This window comes from Triturus cristatus, chromosome 11 (genome assembly GCF_964204655.1).
Source record: "Triturus cristatus chromosome 11, aTriCri1.1, whole genome shotgun sequence".
Taxonomy (NCBI): Eukaryota; Metazoa; Chordata; class Amphibia; order Caudata; family Salamandridae; genus Triturus; species Triturus cristatus.
Genome location: NC_140594.1, coordinates 31,772,212 through 31,794,512, shown reverse-complemented (window position 1 = coordinate 31,794,512; position 22,301 = coordinate 31,772,212). Strand labels below are relative to the sequence as shown.

Below are 22,301 nucleotides of genomic sequence, written 5' to 3'. Positions count from 1 at the left end.
CCAGCAAACCATCACCGACAGAAACGTGCCAAAGACATTGCGCAAGCCGACTCCACCGGAGCACAGTTCATGGACGCAGTAAAAGGTCTTGTTCCACTCTGGGGTCCAATGGCAAACAGCCGTGCCATCCGCCACTTAACCCAGGCAGTCGAAACGGCGATGAACATTACGGCTGGCATCCTCGCCAACAACACCGCCGAGCTTCAGGCCGTCCGCCTGGTGGCTCTTCAGAACCGCCTCGTTCTAGATGTGGTTCTGGCTGATCGTGGAGGAGCATGCCGCATCATTGGGTCCAGCTGTTGTACCTACGTACCGGATAACTCACCCTCAGTCTACAAAGCAATTGAACACCTCCACAGACTTTCCGCAGAGGTTCATCAGGAGCAAGAAGAATGGTCACTGGGAAGTTGGTTTTGGGACACTATTAGAAGTTGGGGATGGAGGCTGTTTTCATTTATCCTAATACCAATTGTGATACTATGTGGATATTGCTTGGGGATTCAGTGTCTGTCACCTTTATGTTCGCTTTTTATGAACTGCATCTGCCCTAAGACTTTGAACTTTGAAGCGGAGCGAATGAAAGCTTTGTATGAGGTGGAAGTTCGGAGTATTATGGGGATAGATCCGAACTAAACAAGCTGGCGAGATATGTTAAAAGGGAGGACTGTGGAAATTTAGCTTGCGAACTGAACATTATCTGCGCTATCTTGTCTCTCCCCAGCGCGACACACAGGAAAGCGCACGGCAGCCATTTTAGGCACCCTGGTCTCTCCCTGCTCATTGCCGATCGCCAGCGCGTCCCCCTGGCGCTGCAAGCATTCCCCCGCGCGTCGGCCACCCCCGCTCTCTCATACACGGGCCATAAACCCTCTCCTTCTGCGCGACCCTGCCATGGAACCACATCCCACGCCTGACCGACATCCCATACATGGTCATGCATCTCTTTGATAACCCCCTTCCTCTGCGCCCCATTGTCCGAACCGATCCCAGGCCATCACCTAGCCCTGCGGATGCAGTTTATTGCCCCTACTGTAAGGGAAACACCCCACATCAAAGGGATTACAGTAGATCAAGGCCCCCCACCCCCTGAGACCCGACCGGTCGCACACACCCCCGGGAATTGGCGGAATGTCCAGCTGTGTGATAGCCATCTCCTACTGTGGGTGGGGTGGGGACTTCCACTGTAGATATGTGTGGGAACGAGCTTGAAGTGGGGATTCTGAGGATGTTCTTTCATGTATCAAAGCGATCTCAAAAATGTGCCATGTATGATAAACCTGCAATAAAGTCATAAACCTGTGTATAAGAGGCCAGGCCTCAGAGATGCAGTTAGAGCACCTCGTGACGATACCTCGCTGTCTGATCTGATGTGTTCCACTCCGACGGAATAAAACTTTGTTTCCTGCCTTCCAGTCTCTGGCGCCTGCCTCTTTATTGGTTTAGCATTGAATGGTATAAGAGGCGATTACCGCCGGGCAATACTTGAAAGGTTATCGACTACGACTGCCGATACCATTTAACAGGAGTATGTCTTCCATCCACTGTGGTGTTAAGAAGATCTAGCACAAAGTAATCTTGGAGTTTGTCTTGTATCCATTGTGGAGTTAAAAAGATCTATCACAAAGGCATGTTGGAGTATGTCTTCCAACCAATATGGAGGTAAAAAGATCTAGCACAAAGTCATGTTGAAGTATGTCTTCCATCCACTGTGGGGTTTAAAAGATCTAGCACAAAGTCAAGTTGAAGTATGTCTTGTATCCACTGTGGAGTTAAAAGATCTAGCACCAAGTCATGTTGGAGTATGTCTTCCATCCACTGTGGAGTTAAAAAGATATAGCACAAAGGCATGTTGGGGTCTGTCTTCCATCCACTGTGGTATTAAAAGATCTAGCACCAAGTTATGTTGAAGCATGTCTTGTATCCACTGTGGGGTGAAAAAAGAGCCAGCACCACGTCATGTTGAAGTATTTCTTCCATCCACTGTGGGGTTAAAAATATCTAGCACTAAGTCATGCTGGAGTACGTCTTCCATCCACTGTGGAGTTAAAAAGATCCAGCACCAAGTCATGTTGGGGTCTGTCTTCCATCCACTGTGGAGTTAAAAAGATCCAGCACCAAGTTATGTTGGAGTATGAGCACCATCCACTGAAGAGTTAAAAAGATCTAGCACAAAGGCATGTTGGAGTATGTCTTCTATTCACTGTGGAGTTAAAAATATATAGCACAAACGCATGTTAGAATATGTCTTCCATCCACTGTGGGGTTAAAAGGATCAGCACAAAGTCATGTTGAAGTATGTCTTCCATCCACTGTGGGGTGAAAAAGATCTAGCAGCAAGGCATGCTGGAGTATGACTTCCATCCCCTGTGGAGTTAAAGGCTCTAGCACCAAGTCATGTTGAAATGTGTCTCGTATTCACTGTGGAGTTAAGAAGATCTAGCACAAAGTCATGTCGGAGTATGTTTTCCATCCACTGTGGGGTTAAAAAGATCTAGCACAAAGTCATGTTGGAGTATGTTCTCCATCCACTGTGGGGTTAAAAAGATCTAGCACAAAGTCATGTTGGAGTATGTCTTGTATCCACTGTTGAGTGAAAAATATCTAGCACAAAGACATGTTGAGGTATGTCTTCCATTCATGTGAAGTCACATTCCATTACCTCTTCGCCCTGCCTTCCTATTATGGTGGACTATATTTACAACCCACTAGGAATCTTAGAATCAAGAATGTCAACAAACAACTAGGACAATTTGTCGTAGTACGCCTTGACACTACTGTAGAAACATGTTGGGTGATGTATTGGACCACTTAAAATCACATTGTAATAGAACTTAAGCCCAAGATGAAATCACAATGTGAAGTATCTTCATTCCTCTGCGGTATTAAGTTGAGACATGTGCTCCATGGAATCACAGTGGAGCATGTCTTCTGCCCATCACGGACACATGTTGCATACTGTGCTTAACCACTGTAGAACAACATTGACATATGTTGTCAACTTCTGTGGCATGAAGGTGAGCAGATACTCAAGTGCAACTAGTAGCAAAGACTCCTTGTGCCCCAATATAATCCCTTGTATTACCTCAGTAGGTGCAGGAAAGTAAACCACAATCTTGCTGCTTATTCAGTTTTCATCAGAACAAGTGAAGCATTAACTATATTTTGTACAATCTGGGCCAACCCTACGGACATGTGAGGAAAAACTCATAAAAGATTGAAAATAGCAAGTTTGATATTTTCTCTCATGTAAGTTGATTTAAAAACACTCATGATTCGTGCAGTATAATACTTTACATAGAGTAGATATTTGCATCATCAGTCAGCCAACACATTTCGTCCTACTATACTAGGACTTTTTCAGGGCTGTTTCGCAGGTAGACTGCCAACAACTATATACCACCGTAAAGTACTTTCTATAAAATAGATCACTCTTTAGTAAACCTTATAAAGTAGCATACAGGTGTAATTGTGGAAAACCTAAGTACAGGCATATTGCCATATACCTGATCAACCAGCCAAAAAATTCTACTGTAGTATGTCTTTAGGCCACAGTGAAATCACGATTGAGAACTGTGAGAGATGGGGTTGTTGGTTGAGGGGGCTGTGAGCCATTCTCAAGCAACAGCTACAATCCTTGTTAGGGTGAACCACAACAGTCGCTATATTAGCCTGCGTTTAACCCTCTGGTAGCTTGGGACAAAACGTAGCCAGGCTTAACTTTAAGGCAATGTGTAAAGTATTTATGCAGCACCTAAACAATGATAATGTTAAAACACAACACCAAAAATAAACCACAATAACTAAGAAAAATTTAGTAAAATGTAATACATTTTTTAACAACAAAACAACAAAAATTAAATCAGTAGAAACGGAGAAATGCAATTTCAAAGATTTAAGGTAAACATAGTGCTTAAAAGTGCAAAGCACCACTCGCAGTTATCTGGTCGTGTGAGACCCGGTGAAAGTCACAAGTTCAGGCCAACCGTGATGGAGTGCGGGCAGGATACAGGGACCAGGTTAGTCCCACTGAAAAAGTTACCTTCTAAAGTCCAGCACGAAGAGTCCAGTTCACACCAGAGGAGCATGTGAGGAGCAGGGAGAGCGTCATGGATGGTCATGGCTGTAGAACGACGAGGAGGTTGTGTGTCGTGGACAGTCATCACAGTAACGCAAAGAGCCTATTGGGCATGACAGACGGTCGTGGCTGGAACTTTACCGTGGGCTGTCAATATTGCAGCACGAAGTGCAGATCTAGCATTGCCGGTTGCTACTAGCGGTCACTGCAGTGTAAATACTTGGATTAACCCGAGCTTCGCTTTGGTGGTCGTGTGGGCAACAAGATATTGGCAAAAATTGGCCTGTTTGCCATTGTGAAGAGCTCAAGTCTTCAGGGTTTCTCCTTTTCTTCTGGGAGGAGCTTAACTGATGCCACACCAGGGGGCAGATTTATGTTCCCTGGCGCATCCCTGCAAATCAGCATGGATGCGCCAGGGAAGATGCGTCACGCAAGTTTGCCCTTGCGCCACCGCAGATGCGCCGCATTTACAATGCGGTGCATCGTGGCGCAAGGACAAGCAGATACGTGACGCATCTGCCGGCGTAAGGTTGGCGCAGTGCTGAAGTTGCGTCGCAGTACAAAAGGGGGTGGTGATGGATGGAGCATCAGAACCAATCAAACAATCACACCCAGTCAACAGATCTGGGTTTGATCCATCACCGTTCTTTAGCCCACTCTGCCACCCCAGTTCAGACATGGCCATATGCAAATCAGTCTGACCCTGTGCCTCATGGGAACAGTCCAGCCCGAACTGCCAAGCCATGCCTTCCCTGGACCGGAAACAAGCTTCCTAGGACCGGTTTCTGGCATTTCAGCCGTCTTCAGCCAGGCTTGCTTGAATCCAGTGGCAAAGTGAGCAAGGGACTCACGTCTGAGCATACCCTGCCAACTTATGGCGAACAAAGCAGTACAAAAGGGGGTGGTGATGGATGGAGCATCAGAACCAATCAAACACTCACACCCAGTCAACACATCTGGGTTTGATCCATCACCGTTCTTTAGCCCACTCTGCCACCCCAGTTCAGACATGGCCATATGCAAATCAGTCTGACCCTGTGCCTCATGGGAACAGTCCAGCCCGAACTGCCAAGCCATGCCTTCCCTGGACCGGAAACAAGCTTCCTAGGACCGGTTTCTGGCATCTCAGCCGTCTTCAGCCAGGCTTGCTTGAATCCAGTGGCAAAGTGAGCAAGGGACTCACGTCTGAGCATACCCTGCCAACTTATGGCGAACAAAGCAGTACAAAAGGGGGTGGTGATGGATGGAGCATCAGAACCAATCAAACACTCACACCCAGTCAACAGATCTGGGTTTGATCCATCACCGTTCTTTAGCCCACTCTGCCACCCCAGTTCAGACATGGCCATATGCAAATCAGTCTGACCCTGTGCCTCATGGGAACAGTCCAGCCCGAACTGCCAAGCCATGCCTTCCCTGGACCGGAAACAAGCTTCTTAGGACCGGTTTCTGGCATTTCAGCCGTCTTCAGCCAGGCTTGCTTGAATCCAGTGGCAAAGTGAGCAAGGGACTCACGTCTGAGCATACCCTGCCAACTTATGGCGAACAAAGCAGTACAAAAGGGGGTGGTGATGGATGGAGCATCAGAACCAATCAAACACTCACACCCAGTCAACAGATCTGGGTTTGATCCATCACCGTTCTTTAGCCCACTCAAGCACTGTTCCAACCTACCTTATCCCTAACATGGTGCGTCAAGCCTTACGCCTGCTTCAAGCAGGCGCAGGGTTTTGACGCATCAGCGTTGGGCAAGTGACTCAGTGAAATCTTATAGTTTTCACGGAGTCACTTTTCAGGGGCGTTCCTGCGACGGAACGCACCCCCTGAGTGGAAACGCCCACATGAAACCTGACACAGTTTTCATGTGGCGCAGGGCTTTACACCGTGACGCATCTCCATAGATGCGTCACGATGTAAATGGGGCGCAACATGGCGCAGGGTTTACGCCACCGCTGCGTCACAAAAGTGACGCAACGGCGGCGTAAAAGGGGTGCAAGTCCCTCATAAATCTGCCCCCAAGTGTCCAGGACCTGGGAGGCACATTTTGGGGATCAGGAACTCACCTCAGCAGAGGACAGTAAGGCTGAGGGAGGTCCAGTAGCAGGGCCAGGCAGGTCCAGTGCAGTTGGTCAGCTGGGCAGTTCCAGCGAGGCATCTGGAGCTTGTTGTGTTTCAGTAGCTCAGAACAGGAAGCCAGATAACTAGCCCTTGGAGTCACTCAGGTAGTCTGAGATGAAATGTGCAGGTCCAGTCTTCCTTCTCAGAGAGCAGGGCAGACTTCAAGAAGCAGGGTAGTCCTCCGGCTCATTCAATGGCATCTTGGATCCACCATGCAGAAGAGATTGGAGGAGTTGTTCAACTCAATATGAATTATATTATATTATAATATGTTATGTTTTAACTAAACCAAGAAAGAAGTGGGAGAATGGCCTGGGGCTACTGTTGAATAAAAGTGTAGTATGTCCTCAACCCCCACATTGTGGGATCACGGTGAAGTTTATTTTTATCTCACTTTGGGATTACACTGGAGTTTGCTTTTATCTCACCATAGGCTCATGCTGGTGTTTGTAGCTCACTGTGGGAAAGAACCTCACACCCACCATGTGCATCGCCATTGAGAGCTAACAGCCCTAGCGTGCAGGTGTGCTCCTTGTGGCGGAGATGTCTAGACACTGTTCTGTGCTTGTCCCAGCAGTGTGCAGACCAACATTCACTTTCTACCTAATCATTCTTTCTAACCGCAGGGTATACACCTCTTACCATATGTTTTTCCTTGTTTTGTGTTATGTATTGGTGTTATGATATTGGTATTACAGGTATTCCAGGATTCTGCTTACCTGTCCCCTACTGTACTTGCCTTGCCTGGACCCACTACAAATGCTTGCCTGCTCCAGAAACTCTGAAATCCTAGTTCCAGCCTACTCCCCCAAACGCATCCACAGCTGAGGTGGGGCGACCCCATACACACTTCAAAGGAGGCATCTAGGCCAGACCCATTCTCTGCACGGTGAGGTCTGCTGGTCCGGTCCTCACTCTTTTATTCCCCCCCCCCGCCTGACCCCAGAAACTTGTCTCGCTGCCCCTACCTACTACAAGTTTGACGAGAAATGAGAGATCACAAAACCAACCAGTGACTCTGGAAGGCCTGAGTATTGGGGTTCAGCACAGGATGCAGTGCCTGAGAGGTGCCTCTGGGGGGGCAGTGTGGATAAACCCTGATTCGGTGACTGGCTTGCTGTGTACTAATTCATCCCAGCAGGGTGTCTCTCATGGGTGCAGGATGTGCACCAACACTGTGCCCTGAGTTGAGAGAGGACTATTGCACCCCTATGATGGTTGTGTTTGCCACCTAACTGGGGGAGCGGGCACATATACTTTGCTTGCATTAGGGCAGAGGGTACCAGTGCTCTCCCACTGCTTCTTCCCTGTTCCCCACATTTCAGATGAACCAGCTCCCCTGGAAAACTCTCCCTTTCCCCACAGAGCTGCCTACCTCATCTAATGGTGGGGACAGCCCTGACTTCATTATACACGCCCCCTGACCCTATTATGTACCCCTCCTCAGGAAGCCTCAGGTGCTGGAGTAATCCCCCTCCCCCACACAAGGTATCACGTCTGCCCCACTCCTGGTACTCACTGTCCCTGAATCGAAGCTGAAGCTGATGAGGAGCAGGATCTGCGCCACGAGGATGGCAAACGATAGGTTGGCATGGATGTGGTACCGCTGGTTCCTCATCGTGCTGACAGAGCTGGAAAGAGAGAAGACGTGCATCAGGAAAGAAGGCCTGCTACAGGAAGTATCTTGTCTGCAACAAAAAATACACTCGGATTAACTGTGCAGTGGACTCATTACATACCCCTTCTGCACTTCACCGTTTTTTATTCTTTTCCCTTGCTCCAGACAAAATAAAATAAAGTCTAGGCAGCATGATGAATTTGCTATTTTAACATTTTTTCACTTAAAACGAGCACTTCACAATTGTTTTTATCTCTGATCACTACTGTAACATCCAGTGGTTCCCTCCGGGCGGAGGAAGCAGAAAAAGAAAACCCTATGATGATGCTGTCACGTTATTTGAAAATTCAGGCGGAGAACCAAGATATATCGCCTTCCGAACTGTTTAACGTGAATGAGGGTTTTTTTGACCAAATAACGGAAAGAACGACCTAAACCTGGAAACAGGTACAGGTGATCCATTCTTTTTTGATTATCAACTACTATTTGGAAGCCGAATGGATTACAGCTTCTTCTATCTCCCTCCACATTGATTAAAAAATATGCAACAAAAAATACACACCTCTCACAGGAAGTATCATACTCACAACAGGAAGTGACACTCCCGCCACAGGAAGTGACATCCATCGTAGGAAGTGTCACTCCCATCAAAGAAAGAGTCATAGTCAGCCTTTCACACGATTCCCTTAATATAGTTCCATCTACCAAAGGAAGTATTGTACTCTCTACAGAATTGTCAAAACTTCCACAAAACGTGCCACATTCAGAATTAGTACAGCGACACCACACCTGCTACAGGAAAAGCCACACTCACCACAGGAAGTGTCATATCCAAGATATAGAGTGTCAGAAATTCTATTAGTCTTTTCACATCTTCTATATGAAGTCCAGCGTCTACTACAGCAGGCATCACACCCGCTTCAGCATAAGTCCACCCTCCACAGGAAGTGATGTATCCTTCACAGGAAGTGATGTATCTTTCACAGGAAGTGTCCCATCCACTACAGGAATTGCCACATTCATCACTGGCATTATCACGCCCACACACAAAGTGTCACATCCACTAAAGAAATTACATGGAAATGGTACAGCTACTAAAACAATTATCATAAACACCACATGACGTGCAACAAGCACACCAAACATATCACATCTGTCACATTCATTACAGGAAGTATTACATCCGCTTTGAGAAGTGTCATGTCCACTACCTAAAGTGTTACACTCCCTACAAGCTGTCTTACGTCCGCTGCATTCAATTTCTAAATGATGACACCGACAGTATAGGAACAGTGACTTCTGCTACAGGAAGTGTCATGTTTACTACACGAACTGTCACGCCCACTACAATAAATTTAATACTTGTTACATGAAGTGTTATGTTTTACATATTATATGACTTTCCGTTATGGCACTTATTATATACGGTGTCAAGCATCACTCCCGCCACAATAAGTGACAAATCCTCTACAATATTGACACAGCTCTTATAGGGCGCATCAGTTTCACCACAGGTATTATCACAGAGACACACAGGGCCCAATTACAAATCTGGCGGTCAAAAGACTGCCAGACTCGTGGGGGCGCGGCGGTGGCAGTCTTTCCACCGCTCTATTGTGAGATGGGAAGCGGGACTGCCTTATCTGCACCACAGCCGCCAGTGTCGCAGCAGTCAGGAGGCATCCATATGCTTGGTGGGACCGCCGCGCGGGGAGTTTCCTCTCTGCCAGCGTTTACATGGCAGTTTCTCCACCATGTAAACCCGAGGTCTTCAAACTTTTGGATGCCGAGACCCCCCTGTCAACATTTTGAGGCGTAAGGACCCCCTCCTGACAAAAATGTCTAAACCTGTTGACTAAATTGCGTGGGATGAAAATGTAAATGAGGTTGTGATGCCGCGTATTTTGGGATAGCATTGCTTCATTATTTTGATATTTGTTACACACAGTAACGCTGAGGAAAGATTTCACCCAATCAGTACCCATTTATAACCAAAATACAGCAATTATCATCAGAAAGATTTCAAGTCAACCTTTGTGAAGGGCCTTCCACTCTGCAGCAATACGTGCTGCCACATTAGAAGCTCACCTGGCCCTGACCGGAAGAAGCAGGGGTCCCTTAAAATCCTGGCGGTTTTGTGTAGAGTTAAGCCGTTTACCCATGCAGCTTTCCTCTCACCACCTCCCTTCCATCCCTCTCTCCTCTCCTAACCCCGGATCCCTCTCTCACTTTGCAGGTCATTTTCTTTCACCCCTTTTTACAACTTCTGAACTCTCCCCATTCAACCTCTCACTTCACCTTTAATCACCTCTTGCCATTCTGTCCTTTCACTGCCCTCCTCTCTAACAGTCTCTCACATTTATCTCATGGCCTCTCTGGCCCTGTCACCTCCCGTGCCCCTCAGCACTTCTCATTCACCTCGTCTCTTCATTCAAATTTTTGTCTATTTGTATCGAACACCTCTCCAGTCCCCCCATTCCTCTTTCACATCTCCCCTTTGTTCTAACAGAAGCCCTCACCTTTGGATCACACTCACTTCTTGCATGTCCACACTTCTCTTCGGCAATTCACATTTCTCCTCATCCCTGACCTCTTCAATCAAATTCTCTCACTCCCTTGCTGTCCTCTCTCATTTTGGGTGCGGATGCAAGTTCAGAATGGGATGAATGAATGTATGATTGCTGATGGGCTTGTTTGAGTGAGTTGCATATTGAGTAGTGAGGGGGACAGGTGAGTGAAGTGTCACATGAGTGCAGGATGAGTAGTGTACTCGTGTGACTGCAGGTTGAGGTATAGTGTGAGCAGGACAAGTGCATTTTGAGTGCAGAGTGATCACTGTGAGTGCAAGGTGAGAGGGTGAATGGTGCAAGTGCATGGTGATCAGTGTGAGTGCATTGTGATCGCTGTGAGTGCAAGGTGAGCGTGACAATGAAGGGCGAGAATGAGGAATGAGTTGTCTGAATGCAGGGTGCATTCCCAGACCCATGAAGTAACTCAGCATGTTATTGACGGGGCGTAGACTTTAAGATCTAAGTTAAACAATTGCGGCATTAATCGGGGATCGAGGGTGAAGGAAATAAATAATGTGCTGATCCTGCAACAAACTTCCAGTCCTATGGTTAGGGTTACCAGCAGATTATTTTGATGGCCCAGTCGGTACAAAAAAAAGCAGTCACCTAAAGCGGTATTTTCAGCGCTTATCTGTGCATACTTCCCTGGGCCGGCTTTAGTGCTGGTGGTGCCCTAAGCAGCAGGCATATTAACCCTCTGCACTAACTTCACCTAAGTCAAAACCTCAACTATACAAAACACTGATCTCTCTCCAGGAAGATAATTAATCACGAGTTATCCTGACATTTATGTGAGGCCTGGTAATTGCCGGGAAAGAAACGCTGCAGCAGGTGCTTCAAAAGCACAATAAACTTTCACACACAGCGCCCCCAGAAAGCCAACTTTGTATTCCTTTCCATGAAATGCATTCTCACACTAGGGCAGTGAATGTAAAATCCAAATGTAAGGAATAGGCACAGTTGGGACCCAGGGGGTACTGGAACCAGCAAAAAAACCTAAGCCTCTGTAACCAGTTTACAAAGGCATGTTAAAATGCAAATGGTCTTTAAAGACCTGTGAAAAAACACGGGGGTGCCGGAGATAGGAATCCAGACACTGCCCAGCTGAGCCCCCAGCAGCTCAAGTTTCACTGCAGCAGCCCGGGCTGAGACACAGGAGGGGGGGGGGGAGTGTGGGGGGATGCTGAAGCCCTTGGGCCTGGGCAGAAGTGTGACTGGGAAGGCGCGACCCCCTTTGCATCACTCCACGGCCCCCCTGGGGGTCGCGCCCCACAGTTTGAAGACCCCTGATGTAAACCCTGGTGGAGAGGATTCAAAGGGGGCCCTGCAGGGCCCCTGTGCCTTTGCGCCCTGTAGATGCACACTGAGGGGCACAGGTTGTGTCCCCCCTGTGTGCATGCACACCAGTTCCTGCACGGCATGGACTAATTAGTCCATGCGGTGCAGGAACTGTTTTAGGCGTTCCTATTGCAGTACCTGTTTTTAAAGGTACCGCCTTGGGAATGCCTAAAAAAGCCCGTCAGACATGAGTTACACTCGTAATCTCGTCAGTGGACCCGGCACCGCACGGCCAAACTCATAATCGGGCCCATAGTGTTATGCTTCACACATCTTCTGCAAAAACTGTCACACCCTACAAAGAAAGGTTGTATCAAGCAGGCTGAGCCAGATATAGAGGAAATGCCAATGGTCATTTCTTAGGAAAGCTGATTGCATGAGTGATGTTCACTCAGATCCGCATCTTCCTGGAAGGAAACAACCTTGTTCAGATCATCAAACTCGGTTACCCTCTGAGGGAGTGCTGGTTTGAAAGTTCTTGGATCTGTGTCCTGGTGACAAGCTGCTCCTCGTTTTATTGTTGGGGAAGACCCAGCATGTGTTTTGTGCAGGAGGCCATTGGCATAAGTCTCCTTTAATGTTCTCTGACTGATTTGGCATGGCACTCACCAACTGGATACTAGACTCTGTTGGGTGATTAGGCGTAGGGTTGGGCTGAACACACTCATACTCAGCGGAATTCTGCAGAGTTACCTTAAAACTCTGCGAGATTCCGTTAGCAGTGGAATTCTGGTCCATCGTGCTGCTCGGGCTGATTTTTAGTGCTGGAAGCTTGTCCCGTGCTGTAAAATCAGTGTGAACGGCACCACGCGGTGCATCAGAAGGCGCTGCATCTTTTCTGGTCGAGTGGCAGCTTTCGCAACATGAGCGGCAACATTCCCACGGGAAGCAGTAGCCCGCGTTGAGAAATCTCAATAGGAGGCAATCTAGCATTTGTTTTTTCTCGCTCGCACTCAACAACATAAAGTAGGAGAGCCGCGTGTGAGAAAAACTCCGCCATACAGCGGTTTGGTGGAGTTTTTTGCTGAACTCTGTGCTCTGCTACAAAACTCTGCAAACTCCACCGGCGGAGTGGAGTTTACCAACCACCCATAATTAGGAGCCAGCCAAAGTGGTACTCCTTATAACATAGGTGGCAAATGCTCACATGCCCAAGCCATGCCATTAACAGATGGTTGTGGCTGATTCTAGTACTGTGGTGCAGACCTTCTTACCTCCAACCCAGTTAGGAAACTGCTTATTGCCTCTCTATGGGAATAGTCTAGAGTAGGTCCTGGCTAGGCCCCACATATTCCTCTCCCTGATTGGATACATGTGAGGTGGGTGGCTATTTTGGGGTTCCTTCTGGATGCATGGAGCCCCGGAGGTTGTAGGGTGCTGCCTTTCTTCTCCTGCATGTTTCTTGCATTGCTCCTAAGATTTCCTCAAGGATTCTTTGCGTTCTTCAAATACACCATCAGGTTTGTATCACCATCTTGGAAGAAGAAAAGACCGGTTGTTACACTGGGGCTGGACCCAAACCATGTCCAGCAGCTGAGCCTATGAACTGGCCAGAGCAACACCTGACCGAAGGAAAGGCCAAAAAACAAGGGAAACCGCAGAGCTTACATGAGAACCGGCTGTTTACTCCACCCTCCTCCCCTGCTTTCTGTGATTCTACTACAGTGAGTGTTTCCGGACAATCAGAACGACAGCGCAGCCTGAAACTGGTAGTCATGGATTTGCAACACTGAAAAGAAAATGCAGTCGAAGTTCACTGGTTCCTCTCAAGGGTTTGGAATAACTGCTTGAGCCCTGGATGCTATGAGGCCCCTGCAGCTTACCCAGGGCGCCCCTTTGACCTCAAGGAACCCTGTAAACCTGTGCAGAGGAAGGCAAGGAACAGAAGCAAAAGTCTTGCCTCTGTGTGAGAACCTCGCCACTGTGCCGCTGTGTCCGATGATCCTGTGAGCCCGCATGCTGCACCTTGCATTGCCACTTCTACTGTGCCAGATAACTGAGCATGCCCATGTCTTACCATTTCTGCTGTGCCAGATAACTGAGCGTGCCCATGTCTTACCACTTCTGCTGTGCCAGATAACTGAGCGTGCCCATGTCTTACCACTTCTGCTGTGCCAGATAACTGAGCGTGCCCATGTCTTACCACTACTGATGTGCCATATAACTGAGCGTGCCCATGTCTTACCAATTCTGCTGTGCCAGATAACTGAGGGTGCCCATGTCTTACCATTTCTGCTGTGCCAGATAACTGAGCGTGCCCATGTCTTACCACTTCTGCTGTGCCAGATAACTGAGCGTGCCCATGTCTTACCACTTATGCTGTGCCAGATAACTGGTCGTGCCCATGGCTTACCACTTCTGCTGTGCCAGATAACTGGGCATGCCCATTGCTTACCACTTCTGCTGTGCCAGATAACTGGGTGTGCCCTTCTCTTACCACTTCTGCTGTGCCAGATAACTGAGCGTGCCCATGTCTTACCACTTCTGCTGTGCCAGATAACTGAGCTTGCCCATGGCTTACCACTTCTGCTGTGCCAGATAACTGGGCATGCCCATGGCTTACCACTTCTGCTGTGCCAGATAACTGGGCGTGCCCATGTCTTACCACTTCTGGTGTGCCACATAACTGAGCGTGCCATGTCTTACCACTTCTGCTGTGCTACATAACTGAGCATGCCCATGTCTTACCACTTCTGCTGTGCCAGATAACTGGGCGTGTCCATGTCTTACCACTTCTGCTGTGCCAGATAACTGAGCGCTCTCACGTCAGGATGCTACAGAGAGGTTTTCCCTATATCCCTTTAAGAGCGCATTAAACAGTGGCTCTGCCCCTGATCTCCTAAAGGGTCGATTACTGTAATGCCCTTTACTTAAACATCAATAGGTTCTCTTTGAAAAAACTTCAAACCATCCAGAATGCAGCAGCGAGGCACATCTTAGGGATTCCTAAGCATCACTCAATCTCAGCCGAGCTCGTGAAGCTTCACTGGTTCACAGTTAGCAATTCATTTTCAAAGCCCCATGTATTGCACATAAAGCCCTGTACAGGTTACAACCTCAGGCTATTAGATCTGAGTTTCATTGGTACTTGGAGACTAGGCCGTTTTATTCTGTGAAACACAACCTGGTGGTGATTCCCAAATTTCGGAAGGCGAAGTAGGGCGACAGATCCTTTTCAGTGGCCACAGTTGAGCTGTGGAACACTCTTCCTTGCCACTTAATGTGCCTTGACCATCACAGAGGAGGCACTGGGCAGTTCAGGGGGCTCAGAGAAGTAACTGGTTCCTGTGTCTTCAAGGACCACGGCAACATTTATCACACGGATTGCGTAAATGCCCTCCAGCCACACTGGAGCAGAGAACTGGAAAGACAGACACCAAACGGCTGTGATTTCCAACTGGGATGACTTAGAGACCACCTTGGCTAGAAATGGAGTCGACATACTTCCACCACTGGACCTGTCCTCTGTGTTTGGCATAGTCCACCACCACTCTCTCCTAGAGTCTAGAGGAGCTTAGAACCAAAGAACCATCTTTGACTGGTCTCTTCCTACCTGCTGAAATATCCAGCGTCATCTCATTTCCATGGTTCCCATCTCCTCATTTCAACGCCAACTCTGGCAGACCTCATGGCTGTTCATTTCACTACTCCTCTACATCACCCACCCTACTGGGTACCATTACATCCTTCAACCTAACATTCTACAACCACACTCACAAGAATTAGATCATCTTAAATGTAGAGGACCCAAGGCACCAAGACATTTCAGGATGAGACCGCTGTCTAAGACCCAAGATCAAACCTGCAGAGTATAGAAGAACTACTGCCCCACTACCGTCTGTCTCCATAAACTACTCAAGAGATCCCCAGAGGCATCCATGGAAGTGAAGGGCCTGGTGATGGTCGCAGACAGCAGCTTATCCATGGCCCTACAGCTGAATCAAGTCACTAGCATGCATACTCTTTGGTTGGTCTACCTCCATTCAGAAATCCTTCAGAAGATCATAGCTACCAACACCCTTGACATGTCTCTTCTTGACCAATCAAATTGACTTGACCTTTCCCTACTTTTACTGCTCCGTGGCAACAAGAAGAGAACTACATGACTTGATCTTTATAAAACCACATCTAGCTGCCAACATGGTTCACTCCATCACCCAAGGAGTCATCTAGGGCAAAGGCCCTTATTTCACTCAAGTAAACCTACAGAGATATTCACTGAAGATACCCTGCAGCCCTGGAACTGACAGCTCCGCTGACCATCTTTCCATACAAGAATAAACACCTTGGTGGGGCCACCTTGTACGAACAGCGAGTAAAGCTTTCAAATTAGCTCACAGCAAAAGCAAGTACCTTCCAGGATGACATGAAACTGAGGATGAAGGTGAAGATTTGTGTCTTCGCAAGCTGCCACCACTAGCACACAGAGCCGCTTATCACTAGGAAGTGATGAGCGACAAAGAACTCAAGGTCATGCGTACCCTTCCTACCACACACCTGGGAAATGGAAATAAATACCCCGAGGATGGCAGGCACAAACACATGTGCAGCTGTCTCTCTCTCTCCTTCTCTCCCCTCCATGCAGAGGCACAGCTACAGGTTCACAGAGACACTATAGGAGCCGCTTCCGGCGTACGTGTGCAACATTAAAGCACCACGCAAGCCACGCTATATTCATGCACCTTTCTCCATCCACAGCACCACTAAAAGTCAAAGCGTCCTATCTCTCAGGCCTTCTATTCCAATGAAGTGCCATAGTGCAGACATCACAAGACACCTCAGCACAACCACGGCGTGATGTCTGTTGGACACGCTTCAGTATTAAACATGGTGCCCAGAGAGACCCAGATCCAAGGCTGGGCTGAGGAGAAGGCAGACCCACGTTGGACACCAGTGTATGCAGACGTCACGCCAGGAGGCTCTGGTATCTATTGATGGGACACAACTCCAACGCTCTGCTGTCCCTATGTAAGATGCCTTCAATGTTCAAATGAAGAACCTCTGCTGTCTGTGTTTACTGGAGGTAATACCACACATAATGAGCTGCATCTGATATTAGAAGTGTCACTTCCACTAGAGAACACATTCACACACTATAAGAAAACTAACAGCTGATACAGAAACTATCACACCTGGTCAACAAAGCATTCTACCAGTTGATTCAAATCTCACGCTCATCACACGGTGTCTCACACTGAAAATGTGATATGTGTCAGGAAGAGTAACATATTACCACCATGGAAGGCTCTCTTTGAGACATTAACCTCATGTAATACCTGAAAGGATGTAAACTTATGATAAAGAACTGTCTCTTGTTTTTTTATTACAAGTAATTGTAATTGTAATTGCACTTATATAGCGCTTATTACCCCTGATGAGGGTCTTAGAGCTTTTCGGTGTGTAGCAGGGGGAGAGTTGGCCTAACGGCTAGGGCTGTCGACCTCGAATCTGGGGAACTAGGTTCAAGTCCCGGCAATAACGCTGAACATCCTGTGATTCTGAGCAAATCACTTAATCTCCCCGAGCCTAACAAAAATGAATGTGTCCTCATGTAATGCAGCTGGTGCTATGTAAAATAAAGCGCTATGATACCTGATTCGGGTCAAGTTTGCGCTTTATAAAACTCTGTAAGATAAAAATAATAATAGCACGCTACTCTGTCACCCAAAAAGGATTAGTGGTGAATTAATCTAGGAAAATATTAAATTAATTTGAGCAGTGGACATGCGAGTTTGTTAGTTGGATTGAAAAGGATAGTGGAGTGATAGAAGATGGAAGGGTCTGGAAAGTGTTTATTGGGAGATCAACCAGGAGGTGGTTTGGAATGAGTCAAGGAGAGATGGAGGGGGGAAGAGTCTCTAGAAGTAGATTAGGGAGAGAGATGAGATTTCGGATGAGTCTAGGAGGGATACATGAGGGAAGGGTTCAGATAGGCTTGTTTGGTAGATCTGAGATGATGCAAGAAGGGGTAGAGGAGGGAAGAGTCTAGAAAGGGTTTACTGATGAAGGAGCATTGGGCCCATGACTGGAAAACAGAGTCCGCAGCATACCCCATTACTTCAAATGTTGGTTTCCTGATGGAAATTGTTCAGGCCACAATTAAATAAAGCAGTTACAAGGCTTCAGAGGACACAAAGTGCGCATCGATGCCACTTTGTCACTCATATGCATATCACACATCTGGCAGCTCAATTGCAAATGGAAAAGTCACAAACAGGCTCCGTCTTCTTTTTTACAAAGAGGTGGCCTCCAAATGTCGGCTGCAGGTGACTTGGGGGCATATTATCAAGACAGGCGATAAAATGACCGCCGCTTTAGCGGCAGAAAACTGCCGCTAAAACGGCGATAATGGGCTTGATAATGTGCCCTATGGAATTCCAATTGAAGCCCATGTTAGATGTCCTTTATATCTAACCTGAGCTTCAATTGGAATTCCATAGAGCATATATTATTATCAAGCCCATTATCGCCGTTTAGCGGCAGTTTTCTGCCGCTAAAGTGGCGATCATTTTATCGCCTGTCTTGATAATATGCCCCAAGGTGCGCGAGAGCAGCTCTTTACCTGTAAAAGGGGAGCTGCTTATCTTTTGTAAGAAGCCATGGTGGAGGGTGCACAGGTGATGGGGACCTGCAGAAAAGCTTCTCAACAGAATTCACCGGGGTTTGAAAGGGCGTCAGTGAAACCACTGCATGAAAGAGAAGTCAGCACGGAGGCGTCGATGGGAAAATGCTTACATTAATATTCAAGCAAGACAGAGCTGGTCGTCAGTGCATGGAAATGCAGGTATCACTCCATCACGATTCTGAAGAAAACTCAAGAGAGTTCAGATCTCTTCTGGACCTCAAGCAAGTCAACAAGTGTGTTCAGACCCTAAAAAGGATGTGCTGTCCCATTTGCATGACAGCGGCAGTGCTAACAAAGCCATCCAAATAAAAAACCCCAGTGTGCTGCTCCAAGGCCTCACTTTGAATATACCAAGTGAGTTCTGATGTAGGACTCCCACCTGCAGTAAGTCACTTATAACAATTTATTACACTCGATTAGTAGCACAGAGCCCCTCTAGGCACCACCGACAGTGGGCGTGGCCTCCTGAAGGTTCAGACAAACTAAAAGTGGCTGCCAGGTGGGCAGCCTCTGCCCAGAGGGCCATTAGCTTCTCTTTTCCTGCTGAGAGTCTCAGCCCTGTCTCAGCTCCAATTAAATTCCCAAACTGAAAAGTGGAAATGCAGCTCTAATCGATTTCACTGTGCCATGGTCGGGGGCCTGCGCTGAAAAACAGCACAAAAACATAGGCCAAGGGCTCTGCGTGTCTCATAAAGCTTTTCGTTTCCTTAGGACATCTTTTGCTCTGTTTTCACACAGCATGATTGCTCGAAAATATTCTGTTTCTGCCAGGTGTGTGAATAAAGAAAAAGAATGGTTACACTTTGCCAGAAACAAAGGGCTTTCTGTGATTTATTCTGAAAAACAGCCCTCCAGAAACGTTTGGCGACAAACAGCAATAAATGCGCCTCTACTGCAATATGAGCTTAAAATATGTCACTCAGGGCCATATGTAGGTAGCCTAACATTTACCGCTTCATAAATACCGAATTTTACCGATTCGGTATTTATGAAGCGGTAAATGATATGTAGGTAATCTATCGGTAATATTTACCGATTCGGAATGGGTCGGTAATTTAGAATCAGTATTTACCGATTCGGTAATGATGCATACCTTCCCATTGATTCCTATGGGCCAGGAGGACCATAGGAATCAATGGGAAGCCAGTTACCATTACCGATTCGGTAAATACCGATTCGGTAATGGGGGGAGCACAATCAAGGGTGGCAGGGTGTCACAATGACACCCTGTTGCACCCCTGATTCCTGCATGTGTGCACATGTGGCGCACATACATGCCCTAAGGGCATGTATGTCTGCCACATGGCACTGTTAGTCCAGCAAAATATTGCTTTTTGCAATGTATTCGGTATTTAGCACCAACATATATTTGGTGCTAAATACCGAATTATTTTCCCTACACATCACTCATTTGAGTGTCACCTACATATCATTTCAGGATTCGGTATTTACCGAATCGGTAAAATTACCGATTCGGTAATTTTACCGATTTGGTAAATTACCGAATCCTGAAATGTGCCCCCTACATAGCAAAAGCCTAAATACTGGTCGGTAACGGGATATTTACCGAAAATCGTCCGTTACCGACCGGTATTAGGCTTCCTACATATGGCCCTCAATGTTTTAAAGTAACTTCTAAGCACTTCATACTGCACTTTCGATTAACGTACATGGAGGTTGGATATTTATATTTTTTATAAGCCTTTAATATACAGGATTATAACAATCGTGCAATTAAATGCCCAGCTACTGCAGTAAGCATCTTGCTCGTCGAGCCGCTGTGTGATCTTGAACACCTCAGTGACTTCCAATATTTTTACCACATACATTTGGGGCTATTTCATCCAGTATATAACTCCCTCTGTCAGACATTACTGCTATGTGTTACCCATTCCCCGAAGGAAAAGCTATGTCAGGTGGACGATGAAGGGCTGTATTTGTCAAGCTTCCCTCGTCTTTAAGGGGACTGAACTGTAATTACAGTTTTAAACCAAGTTTGTGTGTGTTATTAGCAGGTAATGCTGCAGAAAGCCGTGGTCAATCTCCTGCCCTCATACAATTTCAAAGCCGCCACTCTGGCGCCAGCCGCCCCTTCAGTAATAAACACCAGCAATGAACTTAAATGTCCCCGAGCAAAATGAGAGCTGCTGCAGCCCATGATTAAAAACTGGTGTCAGAAGTGGGATCGGATTAAGGAGAAGCCTACTGTTCAGCAGTTTCAGTGAGTAGAGAACACAGACCGGTCAACAGTGCAACGCCACTGCCACCTGCAGGGCAGCAGCAGTGCAAACCCTCAACTTTGCAGGTTAGGAGCCCTTACTAAGGGGTATTTCTATGTGCCTGAATGTCAGGTGATCTAACAACCTCTGTTGAAGCATGGCTTAAAGAAGAAGGAGAAGCTTGGATGTGCATTAGATTTAGGGGCGGGAGGAAATTCCGCGGAGTAACATGAAAATTCCATGAGATTCCGCAGAGTTCCTCGAACGGGCGGAATTCGGTATGTTATGCTGCTCGTGTTTGATTATTAGCACCAGGAGCTCCTTCTGCGATGAAAAATCAGCGTGGCGGACACCACGCGGCACGCCAGAGGGCACTGCTTCTTGGCTTGATTTTCTTGATGGTCCAGTAGATTCTCTGTTCAAGAGGCAGCTTTCTGACCGCGGCTAGTCGCAACAGCCCACGAACGCCTGTGTTGGGAAATCACGCTAGTAGATGCCAAATCTTGCTTGCACTCACAAGCTTACTGTTGGTGAGCCGCAAGTGAGAAAAAACTCCACCACATGGAAGTTGGCAGAATTTGGCAGAAACTCCATGTTACATGTGTAAATCGGAGTGGTCAAAACCTTGCCAACTCCGCCGGCAGAGCAGAATTCATCACCCGCCTCTAATTATATTCAGCTTGTGGCTCTTTGCACGCCATGATGAGTGAGGTGACAAAGAAGGCTCCCGGCAGGTCGAAGCTGAATCGCGCCTCTTACAAGGAGGCCAATGATGCGTCACAAGACATAATCTGAGGAAGGACAACCCTCAGCGGTCCCACCGCTCACTGTCAGACTCAGTGATCGAGTTCTCCTTACGCATTCGATCTGCTCTGCATTCGTTGTGGTTTCTTGTTGCTGAGTCTACTAACCCCTACTTCAGCAGTAACGCATCACATTATCTTGTTCTTCGTACACTGATCTCTACCCATTCACCCATAAGTAAAGCTCTGTTTCTCCTTCTCTGTTCTTCATTGGTAACTAATCAATCAACCATGTCATTGAGTGACATCGCGCGCCATGACATAAGGATGATTTCAGCCACAAATAACAGCACCAGTATTTTGAGGCCTCATATTTTGAAGTTGTCCAAGTGTAAGTTGTTAAGACGGTGCTCACGGTTGTAAATACAGAGTTAAGTGTAAAGGTAAGAACCTATGCCTGTTTAATAGTCCAGAGAGTATTGCAAAATCATTCATCCTGTTCCCTCTCATAAAGGACCGTAGATTGAATGTCAGTGTGCATGGACGGACTGTATGATTCTTGCTGTAGTTCACTCCATCCACTGTGATCCCAGCATAGCCACCATTTCCTACGATATATAAGGCTGTATGGGGACTCCAAGACAATAAACGTGATCTACAGTCTGACTCGTCATGCATGTAGCATCTCCTCCATTGGTCTACTGTCCCCTTGCGCGATCCTACAGGCAGATTCTAGATTCACCTTAATATTGTTACCCTCCGTTCTCCCAACACAAACAAGTAGAGCCCTGTGCCAGAGATTCTCCTGCAGCTCTGATGAGCGATACGGACCTCGAATCCGCCCGGACACCCTGGCTCTCTTTTTATGGATTAGGACTGTCGTAGTTTGCGCCACGACTTAGGAACTCTGTAGCCTTGTACGGCAGCCTTCACTCCACACAGCAGATGTGAATCCCATATAAAGGGGTGGATTTGAAAGAAATCTGAAGGTATAC

At 47.2% G+C, this 22,301-nt stretch overlaps 1 protein-coding gene across 2 annotated transcripts in view; it reads right to left on the bottom strand.

Moving 5' to 3' along the window:
* The window catches only part of ADGRD1 (adhesion G protein-coupled receptor D1), a 1,181,274-nt gene that overhangs the window by 301,847 nt on the left and 857,126 nt on the right, over positions 1-22,301 (bottom strand). For both annotated transcript variants that reach the window (XM_085636451.1, XM_085636453.1), the window contains one exon: positions 7,713-7,824. In XM_085636451.1, the coding sequence (XP_085492577.1) occupies positions 7,713-7,824 (112 nt within the window). The remainder of the gene's footprint in view (positions 1-7,712; positions 7,825-22,301) is intronic.